The following is a 25,797-nucleotide window of genomic DNA, read 5'->3' on the forward strand; positions in this document are numbered from 1 at the left end:
ACAAGTGATGCCCTGGACACCTATGGCAATGGCAATTTCTTAAGCCAAGTGCAACTTTTGTCGCAGTTTGACTCTGTCATGGCTGAACATTTGCGCTGTATTCGGAATAAAGAGGTAATGGATCACTATATTGGGTAGGACATGCAGAATGAAGTTATCCAGCTATTTGCAAATGTTATTTTAAGGATCATTGTAGGGAAGGTGAAAGACGCTAGGTACTTTTCTGTGATTCTTGACTGCACACCAGATATCAGCAATCAAGTGCAAATGACTGTAGTAGTTCGGTATGTGGACATTTCATGGACTACAGCCACAATTGAGGAACATTTTCAGGGATTTGTGCCTGTTAATGATACAACTGGGGCAGGACTTACAGAAGCTTTTCTTCAGACTCTTCAAAATCATGAACTGGACATTAATGACTATAGAGGACAAGGATACAACAATAGCAGCAATATGAAGGGGAAACAAGCTGGAGTGCAGGCTCGGATAAAACAGATGAATTCAAGGGTATTTTATGTGCCATGTGCCTTCCATAATTTAAATCTTATAGTTAGTGATGGAGCACATTCATCAATACAGGCTGTGTCATTCTTTGGATGTCTGCAGAACATTTACGTACTCTGTTCAGCATCAACAAGCAGATGGCAGATCTTGAAACGGCAAATAAATGTCACTGTGAAGCCACTGTCGGAGACTCACTGGGAATGCAGGATAGACTCTGTCAAGGCAGTAAGATTTCAGTTGAAGGGAGTCATTGAGGCATTACAGGAGACAGGTCAAGCAGTACATACAAATGATGCTGCAACATATCAACAAGCAAGGGAACTGTGCTCAGAACTTATGTCATACCAGTTCATTGTATGTTTAATGGTTTGGTATGATGTGCTGACAGAGGTAAATCATGCAAGCAAAGTTCTGTAGAGATCCTCTGCTGATATTTCGGCATGTGTCAAAGTGCTGGCATCCACTATGGACCTGCTGAAGAATTAGCGAGAGACAGGATTTCAACATGCCATGGGTGAAGCCTCCAAGATAGCGGAAGAACTAGATGCTGGCACCACATTCCAAAAAAAGAGACAAAGGAAAGTAAAGCGGTTCTTTGACTATGAAGGAGAAGATGAGACTGTACAGGATCCAGCAGTAAAACTACGTGTAGTGCTCTTCAGTGTGCTGCTGGACACAACAATCCAATCGTTTATTGACCGGTTTGAGCAGCTTTCAGAGTTTGATAAGACCATTAGATTTTTATCAAATATTAAAGCCTTGGGTGATATTGCAGAAGACACACTGCTGCAACACTGCAAGGCTCTGAAAGAACAACTGACTGATAGGATAAGTGGCCACTGTGATACTGATGACTCTGATCTTGGACACGAACTTAAAAGCCTTTCTCGAATGATTGATAATGAATCATCACCACTGACTGTGTTAGATTTCCTCATTCGCAACCACTTGCAAGACATATATATAAATACTTATGTTTCACTGCCCATTTATTTGACTGCACCCATTACAGTGGCTACTGCAGAATGCAGCTTTTCTAAGCTGAAACTGATAAAGACATACCTGCGTTCGTCAATGAGTCAGGAGAGACTTTCAGGCTTAGTTGTGCTCTCAATTGAGCATGAAGTGGGACAAAGTGTATCACATGGCAGCCTCACTGAAGACTTTGTCCGGAAGAAAATTGGTAAGATCCCAGTAAAACTGTAGGTATGTGCTCATATTTCCTTTCAGGCAGTAAATGTCAGGTAGCACCTTAGTGTGGCTTGTATGCTGTGTATTCACTTTTTTTTTTGTTTACCTCCAACAAGTAGGACCATGATAATGGAACTAGCAGGATGTTAGGCAAAGGCAGCTAGGAGCGGCAGGACTCGTCAGGAGTGGCAAAACTCACGTGGAGCAGCAGGGGAGTGGCAGGACTCATTAGGATGCTAGGACAGTTGGGAGCGGCAGGACTCGTCGGGGGGCTAGGACAGAAGTGCAGTAAGAACAGACAAGTGGCAGCAGTCAGAAGCTGAAGAGGTAAATGAACATGGAAGACGAATGACACTGGTCTTCATCTTTATTTCTCTGGGTTTGAGTCTGCCTGTGTCAGATTCACTAATTCCCATTACTCTCTTGTGCATGGTTTTGAGTCGGCCTCAGGCTCAGTAATCCCCATAGCTCTCTTGTGTTTCTTTGGGTTTGAGTCTGTCTGTCTCAGGCTTAGTAATCCCCATGGCTCTCTTGAGTGTTTGTTTGGGTTTGAGTCTCTGTGTCAGGCTCAGTAATCCCCATTGCGCTCTCTGTTTGGGTTTGAGTCATCTGCCTCAGTCTCAGTAATCCCCATGGCTTTCTTTTGGGTTTGTTTGGGTTTGAATCTGCCTCAGGCTCTGTAATCCCCATGGCTTTCCCTTGCATGTTGTGTCTGTAGTCTTTTCTGTGTCCCATAGCTGTGTTGTGTACATCTGCAGTGTGACTGTTCTGCATGTCAGTAATTGCCTTCAGTGATGTCAGTTTATCTAATGCTACTTGTTTCAGTCTTGCTGTATTGCTGTCATTATCTTGTGTTTGGGAGGGGTGTCTCAGTTCTGTTTTGTGGTAGTGCTGACTTATCTTGTGTGAGTTTACGTTCAGTCTTGCAGTAAATTTGTCCTGGTCTTCTCTCTCTACTTCTGGGGGGTGGGTATTAATGTTCAGTCTTGCTGTAGTGCAGTCTTTATCATGTGTGGGTGTCTATCCTGTGTGCAACAGTCTGTTTTAGTGTGCTTCTGTCCTATGTGAGGGAGTCTGTGTCTTTGTGTCTTTCTGTGGGAGTCTGTGTGTCTTTCTGTGGGAGTCTGTGTCGGTGTGTCTTTCTGTGGGAGTCAGTGTCGGTGTGTCTTTCTGTGGGAGTCTGTGTCAGTGTGTCTTTGTGTACCTCTGTGGGACTGGTTACTTTGATGCGGTACAGAGGCTTATCGTAATGTAACAACATTGCTACTAAATGCCAGTCAGTGTGGGTGTCTTTGTAGGGAGTCAGTCTGGGTGTCTCTGTGTACATCTGTGGGACTGGCTACCTTGATACAGTACAGAGGCTTGTTATAATGTAACAACACTGCTACTAAATGCCAGTCACAGCTCTCAATCTCATGGCACAAAATCTGGACAATACCACAGATAATGGGCTTCCATCCCCAAAGATCTTGGCAAATATTGCTCTTATAAACTGAAAACCCACGGTGGTGGTGCTGCTGTAGCATTGTCGCCTCGCAGTAAGACGCTGACTGGTTCGATTCTCAGCTAGAGCATCTTCTGCGTGGAGACATGCGTGAATGAGCGTACCTTCATTGGAGGTTGTGCGTCAGGGCTGGTAACTCGGCATGTAAAACTCAACTACCAATCATTAGCGGACCGGAGTTCCTCTGTGGCGACCCCTAACCGGGAAAAGCCGAAAAGACATAACAACAACAACAGCTCTTATAAACTGAAAACATTGCTAGAATAAAAGGTGTTAACATGCATGTTCTGAAGGATATGAAGTTAAACTGAAATGCCTGTCATTTAATGAATTCAGTCATCAATGATTTGCCACAAAAAATCCAGAAAACTACAAATTGTGAGAACAGTCCAAACATGAGTCACATCTGGACATTCTTTGAAAATCTGGGCAGTTGAGTACACAGTCAGTGTCTGCATCTGTAAGTGGCTGCCTTGCTGTGGTACAGGGGTTTATCATAATGTAACATTGGTACTAAATGCCCATCAGTGTGTGAATCTGTGAGTCGCTATCTTGCTGTGGTACAGGGGTTTGTCATAATGTAACATTGGTATTAAATGCCAGTGTGTACCTGTGAGTAGCTACCTTGCTGTGGTACAGGGATTTATCGTAATGTAACATTGGTATTAAATGCCCGTCAGTCTGTGTATCTGTGAGTCACTACCTCGCTGTGGTACAGGGGTTTGTCATAATGTAACATTGGTATTAAATGCCAGTTAGTGTGTGTACCTGTGAGTAGCTACCTTGCTGTGGTACAGGGGTTTGTTGTAATGTAACATTGGTACTAAATGCCAGTGTGTGGCTTGGCACATCAATTCTTAATTATCTGAATGTAGTGACACTAGTGGTTAAATGGTGCTGGATGAGCTTGACAGGGAAGGAGGTGTGATGGCAATGTGGTAACACTTTATGTTCTCTTGAGTAGGGCCCCCAACTTGAACTTGCTGGGGCCCCCAAAATGCTAGCACTGGCCCTGCAGTTACAAAGGGTTAAAGATTACAGCAGCTAACAGTTCAACATGTAACAGCTTTATACTAGGTATGGACATGTCATTAGAGTTAAGTATGAAGTTATTAGACTATTTTAATATTACAGTTTCTGACAGGATGCTAGAGATGGCAGAGCATGACAAATTAGATATTTTTAAGCATAACATTTTTTCTTTTGGTACTGAGGAAGATGGGTTTAAAATAGTAAGTGCAGTAAAACGTGGGTAAGTTTAAACAGGTGGGAGGTGTGAGAACAGACGTACTGAAAGTGGCACCAGACCCTCCAGCTACAGGAAGCCCAGATGATAGACAAATTGCATGTTTTTTTTTTCTGTAGAAAACTGGGACATATCAAGCAGGATTGTGTATGCTACAGAAATTGAAAAAACAGGCAAATACAGAAAGGAGCATCTGCAAGGGACTCAGGAAAAAAAGAAGTCAAAAAGGAAGCAAAAGTTGCAGGATGATAACATAGAGGGTCAAAGTGAACTGAGTGTTAACCAACAGTACATGACAATAAGAGTTAGAAAAAGAATTTCAGACCTTATGGACAGAGACAAAAACAGACTGTGGGAAGTTAAAAGTTAAAAAGTTCCAATTACATGGGAGGTGCAAGGGATTACATTATCTTTGAAAATCAAAAGTATGTCATAACTAGATTATCTCAAGGATTTCAGAACAGCCCTGTCATTTTTCATCAGATAATAGAGACACTCTTACAGGATGTGAGTAAAGATGACAAGGTTATTCATTACATTCTGGTTCAAGCAGAAACTGTAGAAGAACACATATGACAGCTAAGGAAAGTTCTGAGACAGTTGCAAGAGGCATGTTTCAAAGTAAAGAACAATTTTGGATTTGCATAAGGGCGATCAAAAATAAGAGCCGACTCTACAATGGAGTCACACAAAGGAAAAGGCATTTAAAGTTTTAAAGCAGAAGTTGCCACAAGCAACGGAGCTGATCGCTCCCACCAGTAAACTCCATTTTGTTCTGCAAGCAGCAGCAAGGAAGGATACACTCTCAGTGGTGTTATTACAATCTTGGCCATATGAGGCATCTCAGGGAATGTACACTAAGTTAAGACAGGTTACTTTTTGTAGCAGGAAAATATTTCCTGTACAAAAAGAATATCACACTTGCACTGAACAGTGTTTAGCCATTTACTGCAGAATAAGACAGAGTATCTGACAATGTTCTCTGGGGTTATAGTTCAAACTCCACGTCTGACAATCAAAACTTTGCTAAATGAGAGTGAGATAAACAAAATCAGTGAAGGGGTTAGTCAAGACATTCCTACAATCTATGAGAATGGTGCACATTTCTGAAGGGATGTGAAGTACTACACTAGGTGTGCAATAGTAACATTACAAAAGGGAGACTAATTATGGTTAAGCTATCGGGATGTATGAAAGCATAAAGGGCTGAGCTACAAGCTCTGCAATATGTTTTGCAGCACTTACCTCCAGTAAATATTTACAGTGATAGTGCTTAAGTAGTAAATGCTCTGAGATTACATATGGCAACATGGGCTAGAAGAGGGTTCACTGATAGTGCAACACTGATTCAAAAGTACAAGTTGCAGGTAAAGTTCAGTATTTTAAGGTTAAAAGCAAAGCATCAACAATGGATAAAAGACCTGCATGAAGTATGCCAAGAAACAGCCAAAGAGCACAGTAAAGAAATTAATTTGACCATTGGTCCTAAGAGTACAGAATGTAAATTAAAAGATTTGCTAAAAATTAGTAACAGGAACAGAGCAGTGGTAAACCAGACAAGGCAAATGTTCCAACCTTAAAAGTAAGGATGGTTCCAAAAGAAAGTGTATGTATACAAAGACAGGATCAAAACCAGTAGGGGATCAGTGAATACAATATCACAGTAGCTAGGGAACACTACATTCGCAGTACAAAGGCATATACATTCCTTCCTATGGAATGGGAAGGAACCTGTTACACAGGGTATGTAATACCAGCAATGATATTAACTAAAGAATTATCTGAAGGTAAAATAAGAAATGTCAGGAGAAACAGAGAATCAGAAAACAGTACTGGTACATTAGATCAATCATAGATCAAGTCATGACATAAATGGAGCAGAAGCAGAAGGGTATTTGTGCACTGATCAATGAGGAGTACTGTACTTATATTCCAGACAAGACAGAATCCATAAAACAACATTTAAGCAGAATACAACTAGTATCTGAAAAGGCTAGAAATAGATGGAAAAGTGACTGCAGTGATTGCTTAAATGGGTTATTTTCAGAATGGTGAAAAACCTTTACTACTGCTTTAATTGCTAGAGTAGCCATTATTTTGTTGATCATAATAACGTGCACGTGTGATAAGCCTTGTATTAAAAAGACTTGTCAATCAGGTATCTACTGTAACTAATGTAGGTGGTAAAGAAAGTAACATAACCAATGAAGGCATGATTGTTCTGTAAGACTCAAAGTTTGATTTATTGAATTTTTTTTTGTTTTCAAAATAAAAAGGGGGAATTGATAGAATGACATAAATTAAGACTGGCTTTCCTTATATGTAATAATAATGTATTTGATATAAAAAAAAAAAAAATATATATATATATATATATATATATATATATATATATATATATATTATAGTTTGGTAGACCTTCACAGTAGCAGAGGCTTGGTAATCATAATATATTTTTAGAAAAATAGCATCCGCAAGTAAATATGCATTAGCCTAAGAGAATGTGTTTGTGTGGAACAAAAAAAATATTATACTTCTGAATGTTTTTGTAACAAATGGCATTAACAATAAAGGCTTGTTGAAATATCCTAAACTGTTGAATGTACACATATATTCAAGCTAAAGGGAAATGGCCAAAAGCAGAAAAAGTTACAAACTATCCTATGAATCAAAGAACATTTTGGCATGCTGAGAACTGTATTTCTCTGGATAAGCATGGCTAACACAGCAGAAAAAGTTGCAGACTATCCTATTACTTAAAGAACATTTATGAAAAAATATTTTGGCTTGCTGAAGGAACTGGATTGAGACAAGAATGCAAAGAAGGCTTCAATACATGAAAATAATGTTTTCATCAAGGACAAATTTTGAAACTATAAAAGTGGTTGTAAGGTTGTAAAGACTTTTTGGTGGACAGTTTGGTAATCCGAGTCAGCTGAGGAAGTACAGTGTACCTAGCAGTTGTATCTATGTTATAAAGGAAATGTAAATAATCTCACAGTAGTGCTTGGTCGGCTGGTTTCAATAAATCTGTCAGCAACTATGAATATACAGTTGTACAGTTTGTCTCTGTCCCTGTTGCTGTTAATTTCAATCTAACACTATACACATTCAGTCTTAATGAGCTGTAGGATTTCCCCATATGAGGAGTTACAATGAGATGTGGAAGAGAGAGGAACGTTTTCATTAAACTTCTCAGTCTCCATAACAGACTATTTGATCTTCATAATACCCTTCCCAGGATACTGAAGGGCACTCATCTACTATTAATTCCAATAAGAGTAGTCTATGATCGCTTCACACTCGAGACAAACAACAAACATGAAACAAAGACTGAGAGTCTGGAGGCGGCAATATTTTCTAGGGCTGTACATGTCAGAGGTGGTAACTGATCATGAGAGACCTGGACAGGCCCAGATACTGTCATCAAACAGCCATCGGACCATGTTGCTTTGTCAGTTATGGTCTGCACCTGTGTCCAGTAGGTTTTCAGATATTGGGCAAAACATTATCCACCCCTATAGTTCTTTTTTTAGGCAATGCCAATCGTATAAACCTTCCAACATAGTAAATTCTAAGTAAGACAAACTACCGGTGTTACTGCTCAATGCTAGTGGTCTGAACAAGAAGTTCCAGTCCCCTGTAAGCGCTCCTCACCTTGGAGAGTGTTGACAGTTACTAAGACATGATTTAAAGCCACAGAAGGCATCCCGGCAGTACAAGGCTATAATGCCTTCCACACATTTAGACCAAGTACTGCACAAGAAAGGATAAGAGGTGGAGACGTATCAATCTGTATAAAAAGTAAGTACACCTCAAGATTTGTCAAACAATATGACATGCTTGAGCTACTCCATGGTTAACTAACCTTGGATAAAGTCCTGTACCATATTTTTGCTAGCTATAGGTCCCCATGTATGACCCAGGATAGCCATACCACATACTTGAATGTAATGGAGTCACTCACAACTCAGCCCAACACCATATTCATAGGTGATTTCAACTATAACACCACAAACTGGGATGCATACACAGCCACTAACATGCATGCCAAAAGATTCCTGGATACTGTCCATGCAAGTATTCCGGAACAGCTAGTCTGCACACTTACAATGTGCAAATATCCTGGATCTGGTACTCACAAATATGAGGGAACATTGCAACCCCCCCAGAACCTTTAAGAATTTTTCCAAGGCTAAAAAACACAGTGGCTTATATGGAAGTGTTTACAGAAACCTTGTACAAGCATGTAAACAACTGCATAAAAACAGCAGTGCCAAACAGAAATAAGCTTAGGACAAACTCCAAAAACAAGCTCCCTTGGTAGACCCCCACTAAACATAGGTTGCACAACAAATGAAAGAAAATCCTGTGCAAAAATAGGAATGAGCATGCCCAAAAAACTAACTCCCTCATCAGTCTCAACAAACAACTCAGGGAACTAATCAAGTTCACTTAAACCAATTTTGGGGCAAAAATAGCCTCACAGCTGAAGGATAACCACAAGGCATTTTTCATTTATGTAAGCAAACTTAAAGGAAACACCCAACAGTTTCCTGAACTAATAGCAAATGTACCTTCCTATGCAGAAAAATGGGATACAGCAAATTTTCTCGCCAATAAATTTAGCTTTAATGTCACCCCCTATCACCACAAGCCCCCCCAAGGAAATACCCTCTACCATTTCTCTCTCAACTATCACTAAACAACAGGTCCTTACAGCACTCTCCAGAGCTAAAAGCACTGCATCAGTGGGTTCTGATAATATTCCAGAATGCCTCCTAAATAGTTTGAAAAACAAAGTTATGTACTTACCATAACATTTCATAAGAGTTGTTCATCTCGCCTTCATTCTTTACTGATGGGTTCGGAGCCGATCCCTCGGCTCCGAGTCATCCAATTGCAAAGCTCAAGGTCTTCAAATAGCTCGAGGCCAAGTCCCTATCCCATGATGCACCTAGAGTTACCTCAGATCTTGTTTGCTGCGTATAACAATACCATATGTCATTCTATCACTCCCAAGCGAAGGTATAGAAGCACTTGAGCAACCAGGATGAATCCAGCATCTCGGTCATCTAACAGCCCAGGAGGGGGTAGGGGGGAGGGACGTAAAAATGAAGGCGATATGAACAACTCACATGGAACATTACGGTAAGTACATAATTTCTTTATGTGAAGTTGTTCTATCTCGCCATTCATTCTTTACTGATGGGTAGCGTCCCAAGCACCATCAACCTCGGGTGACTCACGGGAGTATATTTCTCAGGACTGTGGATCCAATGGAGGCCCTGTCAACTGTGTAATGAGTGATAAAGGTATGATGTTTTTACCAAGTGGCTGCTGCGCAAATGTTATCAATAGGAAGTCTGGCAGAAAAGGCACAGGATGTAGAAACAGCTCTGGTTGAGTGAGCCTTAATTTTATGCTGTAAAGGCATGTTAGCAACTGAATAAGCAAAGGTGATACAATCAGACAACCATTTAGAAAGAGTTATTTTAGCCACTGGTCTACCCTTCCTGGAGTCTGAAAATGAAACAAAAAGCTGGTCTGATTTCCTGAAATCTTTTGTTCTATCCAAATAAAATCTGAGCTGTCTGTGAACATCAAGTTTGTGCAGCATGTATACTAAATTGTTTGAATGGTTGGGGAAGAAAACTGGCAAATCAATAATTTGGTTGAGATTAGTTTTAGTGCAAACTCTGGGCAAGAAAGAGGGGTTTGTTCTAAGTGAGACTCTGTCAGCATGGAATATCAAATAAGGAGGCTTGATGGATAAAGCCTGAAGCTCTGACACTCTGCGGGCAGAAGTAATATCTACTAAAAAGATGGTTTTCCATGACAAAAATATGAGGTCACATGAAGAAGCTGGTTTAAATGGCGGAAGAATTATGCAGGAAAGCATAAAATTTAGATTCTATGGAGAATAGGGAGATTTCACAGGTGGTCTAATATGAAAGGTCCCTTTGAGAAAGGCTTTGGATAACTTGTGTGACATAATATTCAATCCTTCGAATCCAAGATGAAAATGAGAAACGGCAGTAAGTTGAATATGAACAGTCGCTGCTGCAGCTCCTTTGTTAAAAATCATAGTCAAGAACTCTAAAATGGAGGTCATAGGGGCTTGGTAAGGATCAATATTGTTTTTAGAGGCCTATATAGAAAATGTTTTTTATTTGCTAAGATATAACATCCTCGTAGAAGATTTATGAGAGGATAAGAGAATATGCTTCATCTCATTGGAAAGCTTATGGAACTTGGCTATGATGGCAATTGGAGCAGTCAAGCTGTCAGCTTCAGGGACTGCAGAGAGGGATGAAGTTCCCCCAACGAGTGTGTCGGAAGGTCTGGAACTGGGTCCAGAATCCAAAGGACTTCCAAAAGATGACGTCAAAGGAAGGGGAACCAAATCTGACGAGGCCATTGAGGGGCTATTAGAATGATAGTCCTTCCCAGGGTTTCTGCTTTCTGTAAAACCTTGGGTATCAACAGGATTGGTGGAAATGCACAGAGAAGACCCGGAGGCCAATTGTGCATGAGTGCGTCCCTTGGGGCTTCTCCCGGAGGGGGAATCAGGGCAAAGTAGCTTCTGCATTTCGTGTTCTTGTGACTGGCAAAAAGGTCGCAGCAAGGCTGGCCCCACCTGCAGAATATCCTATCCACTATTTCCATCTTGAGCAACCACTCGTGGGGTAACAAGACTGCTCTGCTCAACTTGTCTACTATCACGTTGGATTTCCCCAGGATGTGCATTGCCAATAGAAAGCGCTGGGTGGAAACAGCCCACTGCCATACTCTGAGAGCCTCGCGACAAAGGGGGTAAGACCTGGTTCCTCCTTGTTTGTTCAAATACCAGACCTCTGACATGTTATCTGTCTGAATCGCAATCATACTCAGAGGAAGAGAGTCCTGAAAGTACTACAGTGCCAAAAGTACTGCTCTCATCTCTAGGACATTGATAAGCAGATGTGTCTCTTGATCAGTCCATGTGCCTTGGGCTGTCTTTCCCTGAAAATGCCCCCCCACCACTATGGCTGCTGGAGGGGGTAGCACAAATGGGCGTCCTATCATAACATGAAGTGAGGTCAACCACCACTGAAGATCCTTTTTGCAGGAATTCATGATCATTATCATGTGACACATGGGAAGCTCTTGGTAAGACCATTGAGTGAACAACAGCCATTGCAGTATCTGCATGTGCATACAACCTAGTGGTATGGCTAGAATTGGTACTGCCATCATGCCTAACAATTTCAGAACTTCTGATGCTGGTGCTTTGTCTTCGGATATCAGAACGCTGACATGCTGATGGAGAAGAAAGACTCTTTCCACTGGAAGTCTTAGTGTGGTGGTGTCCGGTTCTGCTCCGATAAAGACGATATGCTGCGATGATGACAAGGCAGATTTTTCTGAGTTGATTGTAATGTCCAGTTGATTGCAGAGTGACAGAGTGGGCTCCCTGGCCTGAATGAGTTGATGCCTGGTGGTGGCGGTAAGGAGCCAATCATCTAGGTATGGAAACACCTGGCATCCTAAATGCCTCAGGTGAGCCGTGGCCACTGCCATGCATTTGATGAACACTCTGGGGGTTGTAGTGAAGCCAAAGGGCAGTGCTCAAAACTGGTAATGATTGGCTCTCAGCCAAAAGTGCAGATGATCCCTGGATGGCCTGGCCATTTGTATGTGGTAGTATGCATCCTTGAGATCTATCAAGCACATCCAATTGTCTTTCCCTAAGAAGGGAAGTACAGACTGAAGCGTGACCATCCGGAACTTCTCTTTCTTTACGGATTTATTCAGTCTGCTGAGGTCCAATATGGGTCTCCAGTCTCCTGTCTTTTTTGGAACTAAAAAGAATCTTGAGTAAGTTTCGGATCCTGTTGGTTTGCTGGGACTGGTTGGATGACTCTTTTTCTTAGCAACATTTGGACATCTATTGTTGCTTGTTCCCTGTAACTGGGTGTAATGTCTGGGATTTTTCTTATGGGTGAAGGGTGTGTGGCGAATGGGATGAAGTATCCTCTGGAAATGATACTTTGTACCCAGCTGTCTTTTGTTATTTTGAGCCAGGCATCTGGGTACAAAGATAAGTGACCACCAACTGCCTCCAGAGCAGGACAGTCGGGCCTCCTTTCAGGAGCGCTGGTAGGGCTTCCCAAAGAAGTGATCTCTGTCACCCTGGTGTTGCAGACCCCCCTGCCGCGAGGGCGGCATCTTCCATTCTTGTCCCTTCCTCGGCCTCTGGAGGGGGGTTCACCATGTGTGTCCTGAAAGGCTCCTTGGGCTTTTCGGAATCACATTTTTCCTCTCCTTTAACCCTTAGGGTAGGGTCTGGTAGGGGTGGAAAAATGGACCCTGACAGCAGACAGAGTCTTACCGTCCTGCTCACACCTGGTTAAGGTTTCCTTTACTTTAGGCCCAAAAAGGGATGAGCCATCAAAGGGAGTATTCACGAAGGATGACTTGAAGGGCTCCGCAAAGGAACACAAGCACATCCAGGAGTGTCTCCTAAGAGCAACTCCTGTACCCGCTGCCCTACTCATTCCATCAGCTGCATATGAAATGAGGCACATGGATGAGTTTACTATAGAACTGAGGATAGCAAGCTGGGCGGCAACTTTTTCGGTAGCTCCTGGAGCTACTGTACCCTGAAGAGTATCTCCTAGCTCTTTAAGGAGATCTCTTTGTAATCTGGTAAAATGGGTTAAATAGTTGAGCAAACAAAGAGCAAAAGTCGCTGAACTAAACATGCGCTTCCCATATCTATCCATTATCCTGGAGTCTCTGTTAGGAGGATGGATAGACGAGGAAGTTTCAGACATTTCTTTTTTGGTGGCTGCCGCCACCACCATAGCATCAACTGGCACACCTTTTTTCAAGAACAATTTGTCAAGGAGGGCAGAAATTAACTTATTAGGCCTCCTAGGGACAGGCTTCATAGTATCCGGAGACTCCCACGCCCTTCGTGAGACCAGCTGCATCAGCTCATCGAAGGACGGAGACACCTAAGAGGTGGAGGGCTGAGACCTGAAAACCTTCAGGAGAACTGACTCATCCTCCGTAGGGTTTTTGGAATGACAGTCACCCCTCTGCCTCAGGATTTCAAGTATCTCAGCGAATGACATATCTTCAGAGGGGGACCGTGGGGACCCTTCTGACTCATCCAAGTCAGTATCAGATGTTAGAGACTCCTGGGGGGAGTCCAGATGTTTCCTCTTACAAACCCTCTTCCTGGGAACCTCATTAGTGGGGGCTTCTGGTGAGGTCTCGGAAGAGCAAGGACCACCCTATGGGGCTTCCTGAGGCTCTCTGTCTCTATGCTTGGTAAGGATGTGTGAGTCAGATGCAGACAGAGGCACTTTAGGGGAGGAGGAAGCCAGACCTGAGGTCGAGGATGTCTTACGAGACATGACTCTCCTCATGGCATCGAAAGCACCTCTGCTCCGATGCGAGGGAACCGATGGATCCTAGGAAACCGTCGATACCCCCGGCGGCGGGACAGTGGGCTCTGAACCAGAGGTAAGAGCTGAGCTCATCCGACCCAAAGCCCCGAGAAGCAGAGTCAGAACCGACAAGCCTGTCCGACTATCCTCCCCAGTCCCGACCAGAGAGTTTCGGCTCCTAGAGTTCTCGATCGGCACAGAGGATGTCAGAGTGAACAGAGCCAAAGACACTGGAGCAGGCGTCGGCTCGAGGGTTCCACAATCAACAGGTCCAACTCCTCTGGCTCCAAAGGACCAGCATGGCTCGGAGGAGGAACAGTTTGAGCTGGTGTAAGGGTCTTCGGCTCCGAAGCCATTTGGGTTGGAATCGATAAAACTTTTGCCAAGGACGGTGCCAATAACAGTTTCTGCACCACACGATCCACATCCAGATCAGAAAGGCTGATACAGGACAGAGATGAGTGCACCGAATGTGGTACCGACTGTAATAATGGACTCTTAGGAGTTTCGGATACCGGTTCCAAGACTGGGGACAGGATCCGCAAAGAAAGGACTGTTGATTCCAATGTCAGTGGAGCCAAAGTTGAAGGTTTATTTTTTATTTCTTTGATTCAGAAGTCTTAGAAGACTTTGAGGACTTGCTGGATCCATCTTGGTCGCTCAAAGCTTCTTGGAAGGATGGTTTCAACAAACCTCTGTCTATTAATTTTCTTTTCCTTTCCTGTAGGACTCTGGAGGAGAAGTAATGGCATATAGAACAGCTATCCTGTAAATGCAGGGTTCCTACAGAGTACACACAATTTACATGGCTGTCTGTCACAGACATTTTTTGGCCACACTTTGGGCACTTTTTGAAACCTGACATAGGATGCTTCTCTTGATCAGCCATTGTAATCACAGAGAGAAAATTACTGTCACCACAAAAAATTCTTAACAGTAACTATAAACAAAAGCCTTAAATAAAATCAGGCTGAGTCACACACACCGGGTAATACTAATGTAAATATTAAAGTGACAGAAAAAAGTCTGTCTAAAACACACAATATGACATCAATAAGTAGACTAAGCAATGAAAAAGAGGATAGCCGCTATAAGACACAACAAATCTTATCTAAGATATTCTAAGGAATAGCTATATCTGACAAAAATTACTGTCAACTGTAAAACTTTAACAGTAATTATCAAAGCCACGCCTTTTCTAAAAAAAATTTAAGGCTAAACACACCACACAGCAAAGAACTATAAACTATCTAACTATTTAGTATAAACCGCGACAAAAGGTCACTGACTAAACACACCCTAGTAATTAGAGAAAGGTTTTTAAACTAGGCCTAAAACAAGAGGCCATCTAGAATTTTTAAAGCACACTAAGGGGAAGGGAATACGATGTAGATAAACACACCAAACAGCTATAAGAGCTTTATAAAACTATTTAAAACTACCTAAAACTATCTAAATATCAATAAAAGTAAGTAAAGTATGAAAAAACAGTTTTACTGGCCCGAGCTAATGCAGAACCCCCGATCTGTTGCAGCAGCAAACTAGATCTGAGGTAACTCTAGGTGCATCATGGGATAGGGACTTGGCCTCGAGCTATTTGAAGACATTGAGCTTTGCAATTGGCCGACTCGGAGCCCAGGGATCGGCTCCAAACCCATCAATAAAGAATGAACAGCGAGATAGAACAACTTCACATCATGACCTTGCAGGTCCACTATAATCTCTATTCAACCACAGCCTCCTGACAGGCTTCGTTCTTAATGAATGGAGGACTGCAATGGTCATCCCTTTGGAAAAGACAGAGACAATCAACAGACTTGGGGAACTACAGACCCATAAGTCTGAGTAGTCTTAAATGCAAGGCTATGGAAAGAATTATAATGGAGCTGCTAAACAAAGACATAGGAAATATTCAAACATTGGACCCATCCCAGTTCAGTTTCATCAAGGACAGGTTATGCCTACTATTCTTCAAGAAAGTCACTAGAGCCATGGAAAAGGGCAAAATGGTACATACTGCCTACCTTGACCTAGCTAAGACATTTGACACAATACCTCACTCAAGTATTAGACAAACTCACAAACTTAAGCATAAATCCCTATGTCACCCAATGGACAGCCAAATGGCTCACAGATGGAACTTGTAAAGTTAAGGTGGTGGAATCCACCTCCACCAAAAGACCTGTTACTAGTGATGTCCCACAGGGCTCGGTACTGGGACCTCTCCTGTTTGGAATATACTTCTCTGAAGTCAAGGCAAAGACATTTGTACAGGACTTTTGGCTGACCAAATATGCTGAGGACTGCATGTTGAGTGTAATCACTGAATCCCTCACTGATACAGATATCCTCCAGGAGGTTCTGATACAAATAACTGCTGCCAGAACTATGGCCTAAACTTTTGTGAAAAAAATGCATAATTATACCCCTTGGGAAGATGATACCCCGGCAAATTACAACCTTGATAATACTCCCCTAAGAGTAGACACAGTAGTAAGGGACTTGAGAACTCAGGTAGACAGTAACCTGAACTTTGATCACCATGTGTTTATGGTTGTAAGAAAATCCTTTTACATGGTACAGCTTGCATCCAGATCTAAGGAGATCATAGTCCCACTATACTCTGCCCTCATTAGACCAATAATTGGGTACAATGCACTCTTCGGCATGTTCTTGAATAAGAAGTTATGTACCTACCATAACGTTCCATGTTAGTTGTCTTCTCTCGCCTTCTTTCTTGCTGGATGGGTTCGGAGCCGATCTTCGGCTCCGACTCGGCACTTGCTAAGATCGAGAGCTAATTTTACCAGCTCGAGGCAACCCTATATCCCATGATACAAGGCGTGACTACCCAGATCTCGTTTGGTAGCTATAGAAAACCCTGCCAGTAACCTTCTTCCCAGAAAGGAAGAAGAGGAACTAAATGTGGAAAGAAACAAAGCAAAGTAACCACTAGATACTAGTGACACTTCCTACTGGAGCCCATAGAAAGAATGAATCGTACCCAGAGAAGAGTACCACTTCAAGGTCTGTCCAGGCTAGGGGGAAGGAGGGAGGGACATAAGAAAGAAGGCGAGAGAAGACAACTAACATGGAACGTTATGGTAGGTACATAACTTCTTAATGTTAAGTTGTCAAACTCGCCTTCATTCTTGCTGGATGGGACCGCGTCCCTAGCACCTCTATGCTGGGTGGCTCAATGGAACAGACTCTTGAGAACTGTGGAACCAAACCTAGCCCTGTCTCTGGAGGCCAAGTCCAATTTGTAATGAGCGACAAAGGTATGAGGAGTGGCCCAAGTGGCTGCCGCACAAATGGTGTCAATACGTAGCCTATCCTGAAATCCTGTAGAAGTGGATAGGCGTCTGGTAGAATGTGCGTTTGGTTTTGAGGGCAGTTGCTTGCCCCTAAGGAGATAAACATGAGAAATGGTAGAAGACAGCCATCTGGATAAGGTCACCTTGGAGACCGGAAGACCCTTCCTGTTTTCTGCATAAGAAACAAACAGTTGATCAGATTTTCTGAATTGTTTAGCTCTGTCCAAGTAATATCTGATTTGGCGATGGACATCCAAACAGTGAAGTTTCTGTTCCGCTCTGTCAGAATAATTAGGGAAAAAAAATGGCAATTCAATAGATTGGTTAATATTCGTCTGGGAAGCAACCTTGGGCAAAAAAGATGGATTAGTTCTTAAAGATACTCTAACTTTGTGGAAAACCAAGTACGGGGGATGGACACAGAGAGCATGAAGTTCAGACACCCTCCTGGCTGAAGTAACAGCAACCAGAAAAATTGTCTTCCAGGAAAGAAATTTTAATGAGCATGTAGCAGCCGGTTCAAAGGGGGGCAGAATCAAGGATGTCAGCATTAAATTCAGGTCCCATTGCGGAGGGGGATCTTTGATTGGGGGTTTCAGCAGAAAGATCCCTCTAAGAAAGGCTTTGCAAAGCTTGTGAGACATTATGTTTTGATCCGCTAAGCCAACATGAAAATTTGAGATCGCTGCCAGCTGGACCTTAACTGTAGAGGAAGAGGAACCCGATTGAAAAATCTCAGCTAGGAAGTCCAAGACTGACTGCACTGGAGCAGTAAAGGGATCTATGTCCCTGGACTTTGCCCAGAAGGAAAAACGCTGCCATTTGCTAGCATAAATCCCTCTGGTAGAGGACTTTAGAGAAGCTACTATGATATCTCGCACGGGACTAGAAATCATAGGAAGCCTGGCTAAGGAAGGAAGTGGAGCAACCAAGCAGTGAGGTTGAGAGAATGAATGGCCTGGTGCAGATGACCCGAATGGTGGGTCAGAAGATCTGGAATTGGATCCAGATGCCAAGGCTGAACCAAGAGATGACGATGTAGGGACGGAAACCAAATTTGTTGAGGCCAGTAAGGGGCAATGAGAATCAACTTGGCTCTCAAGACGGTAGCTTTCTGAATCACTTGAGGTATCAGCGGGAATGGAGGAAAGGCATAAAGAAGTCCCCGGCGCCAATTCTGGGTTACAGGGTCTCTGGGGGGATGGCCTGGTAGCGGAAAGAGGGAGAAGAAGTCTGGGCATTTGCTGTTTTGGGGTGTAGCAAAAAGGTCGCAGCAAGGGACGCCCCACTTCTGAAAAATCTCGTCCACTACTGATTGTTTGAGAGACCACTCGTGTGGCATGAGAATAGCTCTGCTCAGTCTGTCCGCTAAGAGGTTGGATTTCCCGGGGATATGCATTGCTATCAGAAACCGATGAGAGGAGATTGCCCATTGCCAAAGTCTGAGAGCTTCTCGACACAGTGGATAGGACCTGGTCCCGCCCTGTTTGTTGATATACCAGACTACGGACATGTTGTCCGTCTGAACTGCAATAGTCCCTAAAGGAAGAAAGTCGCTGAGGGCTTGCAACGTTAAAAGCACTGCTCTCATCTCTAGGACATTTATGTGCAGATGGTATTCTATGGGTTGCCAAGTCCCATGGACCATCCTGCCCTGATAATACCCCCCCCCCCAACCCGATCAGAGAGGCATCTGAGGTGACTGTGGCAACCGGGACTGGGGGAACAAACAGTCAACCCTGACGGAGTTGCGGAGTAGACATCCACCAGGTTAGGTGACTCTTGCACAATTGCATCACGAAGATCTCGTGGTGCATGAGAAGCTGCTGGAAGGACCAGTGGGTGAACAACATCCACTGCAGAAGACACATGTGGAAGCGAGCTAAAGGAAGCAGTACGATGGCCGCAGCCATAAGACCTAGCACCTTCAGGACAAACCTGGCCCTGATCTTTTTGCTGAGTAGTATGATGCGAACATACTTTTGGATGTCCAGAATTCTTTGGTTTGTGAGTCTTGCTGACATCCCGACAGTGTCTAATTCTGCGCCTATAAAGGTAATAGATTGACAAGGAGACAATGAAGATTTTTCGAAGTTTATAGAAATCCCCAACTGGTTGCAGGTGTGAAGAGTGTAGTCTCTGGCCTTGAGAAGTTGATGCCTGGTGGTGGGAGAGAGGAGCCAGTCATCTAGATACAGAAACACCTGGAATCCTTGACGTCTCAGCTGAGCCGTGACCACTGCCATACATTTGGTAAACACTCTGGGGGCTGTAGTGAGACCAAAGGGCAGGGCTCTGAATTGAAAATGACTGGTCCCCAGCCGAAAGCGGAGAAACCTTCTGGAGCGCCTGTGAATTTTTATGTGATAGTACGCATCCTGAAGGTCTATTGAGCACATCCAGTTGTCCTTGCCCAAAAAGGGTAGAATGGACTGAAGCGTGACCATCTGGAACCTTGCCTTTTTGACAAACTTGTTTAGTTTGCTGAGGTCTAAAATTGGTCTCCAATCTCCCGTCTTTTTGGGAACCAAAAAGAATCTTGAGTAGATTCCGGATCCTACTTGGTCTGCTGGTACTAGTTGGATGGCTCTTTTTGCTAGGATCTTTGATACCTCCAGCTTTGCCAACTCCCTTAGACTGGGTGAAACGTCCGGGAGGGATTGATGAGGAGCAGGATATCTCATGAAAGGGATATTGTAACCCTCGGATATGATCGACTGGACCCATTTGTCTTGAGAAAGGGAACGCCAGGCTGTTGGGTACAGCGACAATCTTCCCCCGACTGCCTCCAAGGGTGGACAGTCGGGCAACACCTCAGGGGTGCCGGAAGGGTTTATCAGAGAGAGGCTCTCTGCTACCCTGATTCTGCGGACCCCCTCTGCCCCTAGGGCAGCGTCTATTGTTATTACCCCCTCTGCCTCTGGGGGTAAACTGACCACGTGTGTCCGGCGTGACTCCCTGAGATTTATGGAACCACATTTTCCCTCCCTTCTGACCTTTGGGATAGGGTCTTGAAGGGGTGGAGAAATGGACTCCTACGGCAGAAAGAGTCTTGCCGTCTTGCTCACACCTGGTCAATGTGTCCTTCACCTGAGGTCCAAACAAAGCCGAACCATCGAAGGGAGTATTAGTGAAGGACGCCTTAAAGGGGTCTGCAAAATTACAAAGCCGCATCCAGGACTGACGCCTAAGTGCCACTCCTGTGCCTACGGCTCTACTCGCCCCATCGGCTGCATAAGAAATGAGCCACATGGAGGAGTTAGTTATAGAATTTAGGATTCCGAGCTGTGAGGCAATCTTCTCTTGAGCCCCAGCAGCTGACAGATCCTGAACTACCTCACCTAGTTCCTTGAGAATATCTCTCTGAAGCCGGGTAAAGTGACAGAGATAGTTCAATGAGCACATAGCGAAGGTCGCTGAAGAAAACATCCGCTTACCGTACCTATCCATGGTCCTAGAGTCCTTGTTAGGAGGCTGGACAGGTACAGAAGGATCGGCAAGTTCCTTCTTGGTGGCAGCTGCCACCACCATGGCATCAACAGGGACACCCTTGGTGAGAAACTGTTTGTCTGCGGGGGCCGTGATAAATTTAGAAGGCCTCCTGTGGACTGGTTCCACAGAATCCGGGGCCGCCCACGCCTTTCGAGCCACCACTTCCATGAGCGGGTCGAAAGGCGGAGACACCCAGGAGGTGGAGGGTCGAGATCCAAAAGCCTCCAGGTATACCGACTCATCCTCGGAGGGGTTAATGGAAGGCCAGTTCCCCCTCTGCTTAAGGAGTTCCAGGATGTCTGAAAAGGAGACATCCTCAGAGGGGGACCGTGGGGAACACTCCGACTCATCTAAGTCGGTATCTGATGTCGTAGACTTGGGGGAGTCTGTGTGCTTCCTCTTGCACATCCTTTTACGCGAGGGTTCTCCCGAAGGATCAGGAGAAACCTCGGAAGAGGAAGTTCTTCCCAATGGGGAAACCTGGGGCGATGGATCTCTGGGTCCGGGAGCAAGAGAATGGGAAGAGACATCGACAGGCACCGAACAGGGAGGAGCTAATGGAATTGACTGTTGACTCAGCTCCGGGGCTAGAACACTCCTCATCACCTCAAAGGCTCCCCTTCCAGGGAGGCCGGAAGACTCCCACTCTGAAGAAAAAGGAATCCCCGGTCCCGCCGAAAAAGAAGGCTCCGAGGCTGATGTCGGTGCCGAGCTCACCAATGCCGAAGCTCCAAGAGGGAGAGCGGGGTCGGACAAGGGTCCGATGCCACTCCCCCCCTTGGAGCCGACAAGAGAGACCCGATGACCGGATCCCTCCAAGGAAGGTCTCATGGAGGAAATCGGAGTCGAAGACGACGGAGCCGACAGGAGAGGTATCAGCCCGCGCACTCCACTGTCAACGCCCGAAGCCCGGCTCCGAACTCTGAAGAAGAGTCGGAGGAGGAATTTCAGGCGGATGAGGGATAGCGGTCGTCTGCTGAGACGGGCTATGGAGCATCTGGGCCAGTGCCTGTGACTTCAGCAGTCTACTCACCACCCTCTCCAAGTCATGGTCTGATAGCCTGGAAGACCTGGAAGATCGGCTCCGATGGCTCCGCTCCGAAAGCAGAGGAGATCCCGGAGCCAAGCGAATCGACTCCAGGGAAGGGGACTGAGATCTCTTCTTGGAAGGAGCCATCGGAGCCGAAGACCCTTCGGTTCCAGCTGGAGCCGACAGTTTATCGGCACCAGTCCTGGTCAAAGATACGTCGGCTCCGACCGGAGCCGACATCGGTGCAAGTGTATCGGAGCCAGCCGGCACCAATACCACCACCTCAGAGATAGAAAGATCGGCTCCAGCCGGAGCCGATCTCGACGCCGAAGGCTTAGGAGCCACAGCCTGGGCTTTAGGTGGCTTAGAGGGCTTTCCCGACTCAGTCTTGGTCGGGGAGCCCTCTGGCTTCAACAAGCCACGTAGGATTAATTTGTTCCTACGTTCCTGCAGGACTCTCTGGCTGAAGGAGTGACAAATAGCACAGGAGTCCTGCAGGTGTAGAGGCAAAGTGCCTCTGTCCATTGATTTTGTGGCAAGTCTGGCATTCCTTTTAGCCTTGGTAAAGTATGAAAGTGGAACCTGTAACCTTGAGACACAATATTCAGAACCCATTTGTCTTGGGTGATTGTTTGCCAATTTTGAGAAAAAAGTGCTAGTTTTCCCCCTAAGGGGGCTTCCAAAAGGGAAGTGCTTGGCATACGAAGGGGAAAGTCATTGTGACTGTTCCCTGTAAGGTTGAGACTTGTCCTCACCTCCTTTTGGGGTTAAGGTGCCCCACTGTCGTTGTCTGTTTGAGCCTTGGGGTTGAGATCTGCCTCTTGGGCGTCTGTATCTGCCTCTCTGTGGCCTGTCTGACACTGGAAAGGACCAATTCTTTATTGGCCAATTTCTGCTAAATCAAGGTGGCTGTACCTGTAAGAAATCCTTGACTGTTTGCATAGATTTAGCTTTATCCTCCATTTTCTTTAACACCTCTTCTGCCTTAACACCAAACAAGGTATCATGCTATAAAGGAGCATCCAATAATGTTGCCTTAACATGATCAGGTAAACTCTGTTCTTTTAACCAAGCATGTCTTTGAATCACCAAACCTGTAACTGCGGCTCTACAAGAGGCCTCTAAAGAATCAAAACCACATTGCAGAGTATGTTTACCCACCTGTTCAACTGCATGCAATAAATGCTGCATTTCTTTACAATCAGGAGCTTCTGAGCTTGCAAGCAGTTTCTGTTTTAACTGAGCCATTAAATATTGTTGGTACTTAAGCACGTGAAACTGGCAATTTAAAGCTCTTATTGCTAAAGTTGCAGAAGTGTATACTTTCTTCCCTCATCTATCCAAAGCTCTGGAATCTCTGTCAGAGGGTACTGGATTTTTTGCAATGGAAGTCTTAACCCTTTTGGACCCTGGGAAATAGTTTCTGGATCAGCAGAAGGGTTTTTATAAAGAAACTTGTGAGAGTCAGGGACTCTGTAATACCTATCTGGCTTAGCTGGTGCAGGGGGCAAAGAATCAGGAGATAAGCTGGATTCAGAGAACACATCATCCACAATATCTAGCACAGGCGGAATAGCCAGGGGCCTGTGTTGAGGCAATAAAAGGAAATCTCTGAGCCTTTTCTTGGATTCTGAGTAATCCTGACTTTCCCAATGGAAATGCTCCCTCATGGTATGTAAAGTTTCCCCAAAAGAATAATCCTCAGGAGGAGAGACTGAAGGGATAGATTCTTCAGCATCAGAGTCCTCATGGGGGGTAGAAAGTATCCCTGGTCTGAAGAGGAATCAGAGGAAATGGAGACCTGATCAGAGGAATCATAGTCAGTATCCTGCCTAGGCCTTTTCTCAGGAGGGGGATGGGAACCCCTGATTAGAGTAATGAGGTCTTCGGCCATTTTAAGCATCTGTTTCTTAGGCATGGAGGACTGTCCAGGAGAATGCTGAACTTGTTTCTTTGTCTTTAATGGTACTTTTGTCTTGGCTGTTGTTTTAATGGTAAGTTGTGAAGGTCTGAAAACACCCTCAGAAGCTGATGCCTGCTCAGCGGCTCTGGACCCATCTGAGGGATTAGTTTCTGTAGGCCCAATACCTTGAGTTTCCAGAGGCCTAGTGTCTAGGAGTCGGAGGCAGCCTGTGGCTCTGAGGTAGCAGGTGTCTGGGTCTGCGAAAGCGCCTCACTGAGAACTGGCGAACCGGCGACTGGCCTAGAAGAGGTTTTGTCGTCAGTTTTGGACCTCGGATGCCTGTCTTCATCCTTGTCCTTGCGTTTTTTCGGTATTGCGGTCGTCGGTTGATCCGACAGCATAGTATAATTGAACCTTCGGCCAAAGTAGTGCAAAGCAAAATCAAAATGTCTTTTTATAGTGCATTTGTCAAATCTATTACAAAACCGACAACTAGTGACATCGTGATCAGGGCCTAGGCATGGAATACAGTAAAAGTGGAAGTCTTTATGAGGTATTTGCTTCACAAAAGAAATACAATTATTAACTTTTTCTGACATCGGTCTGAGGCAAGAAAAAAGTTTCCCCAACAGGGTACTTAGCTTTACTGAAGACTTCGGATCTGAAATTCGACTTCGAAAATCTCAGGAGTCAGCCGGCCGGCACTTGTGAACTGCTTCTGCTTCGGGCACTGCGCGGCAAGAAAGACTGAATAAAATGGCGTTGGATGCATCTTATATACCCCTGGTGCACTGACATCAGGGAAGAAGCAACAGCAACCGACGCCGGACCAAGACTTTGGAACTCTGGCCGACTGCGGGACCGCCTGACGGCAGGATAACCCAAGTGTAATGACTGCAGCAGTGTAACACGATGAATATCATACACAGTATATGAAGAATTTTATGTATATCTGAAGTAAAAATATTTATTAACAAACACACACACACATACACACACACACACACACACACACACACACACACACACATGCAAAATATATATATGAGGTACCAACTGATTCATGACATTATGCAACTATAGGGGCTGTACCAGCTATGAACACAGTGAAGAATCATAAAACCTCACCTTGTACAATAATTTTCCCAAGTGTACTGCAGTTACCAGCAGCACTGGAGGCAAAGCACATGTACTGTCCAGAATCAGAACCTATGAGGTTATCCAAGATTAAGGTACAGGATCCATCAGGGTCTTCAATTATAATATGGTGGGGATCTACTTCTACAGGTTTACCATCTAGAAATGTAAAGAAGAACACAAAGCAGATTTAGTATCTCGTGAATAATAGCAATTTTGTAATACATTTATTGGGTGGTTTGATGAAAGGAGCAATTTTAATTTTGTACTTTAATTTTTGGTCTGCATGTCTACTTTGATGCACATTACTGCTTACCAATGTCCAGCAGTCATAAGGTTTGACTATCATATCTGCTTCTCCCTCCCAGAAAGAAAAAAACGCAGCCAGAATTTTTTAGAAAAGTCCACATAACTGCATTAATGGACCTTAAAAGGTTTATATGTTCTGCAAAACTTTTCTTTGTTCCCTTCACAGAGCATTTATGACACATGGTCCACCACTATGTATAACAGTCTAGTCACCTGTATGGTAATTCTGGGCACTATACTGTAGTTTCGCTAGAGGCAGCCTCTAAGATAGGATCTGCAATAATTTTACTGCAAAAGGAAAGAAGTTATTTAGGCAATGTTACAATTATTTCCCACTACAGTCCAAACCGGTCTTGAGCTTCTCCTTTTCTACAGAACAACAACAAACCCTCCTGAGTCTCAGTGCTTTCAAACTATTGTCAAACTACTTTCCCTAAAAAACTTAACTTCTTATCTCATTATGCAGTACTTTCAGCTACATATACTATTGCTTAGGTTGGTACAAGTAAGGCAGTGCAAAACTGCTGAAGTTTTGTACAATATGCAAGAACCTACCTTTTATATAAACAAGTTATGTACTTACCATAACATTCCATCTGAGTTGTTGCTTTCCATTTGTCTTCAACCTGAGGGACTCAGATCCGGCATAGATCTGACTTGGCCGCATTCTCCAGCATCGGATCCAAACTTCAAGCTCCTCCCCTACCCATAATGCCCCTGT

The 25,797-nt window shown here is 44.2% G+C and overlaps 1 protein-coding gene across 1 annotated transcript in view; it reads right to left on the minus strand.

Moving 5' to 3' along the window:
- The window catches only part of LOC122797207 (titin homolog), a 329,727-nt gene that overhangs the window by 220,938 nt on the left and 82,992 nt on the right, over window positions 1-25,797 (minus strand). The window contains exon 6 of the mRNA XM_044066036.1: window positions 24,759-24,926. Coding sequence (XP_043921971.1) covers window positions 24,759-24,926 — 168 coding nt within the window. The remainder of the gene's footprint in view (window positions 1-24,758; window positions 24,927-25,797) is intronic.

The sequence above is a fragment of the Protopterus annectens genome, chromosome 3.part0 (genome assembly GCF_019279795.1).
Source record: "Protopterus annectens isolate FY-2018-M chromosome 3.part0, PAN1.0, whole genome shotgun sequence".
NCBI lineage: Eukaryota > Metazoa > Chordata > Ceratodontiformes > Protopteridae > Protopterus > Protopterus annectens.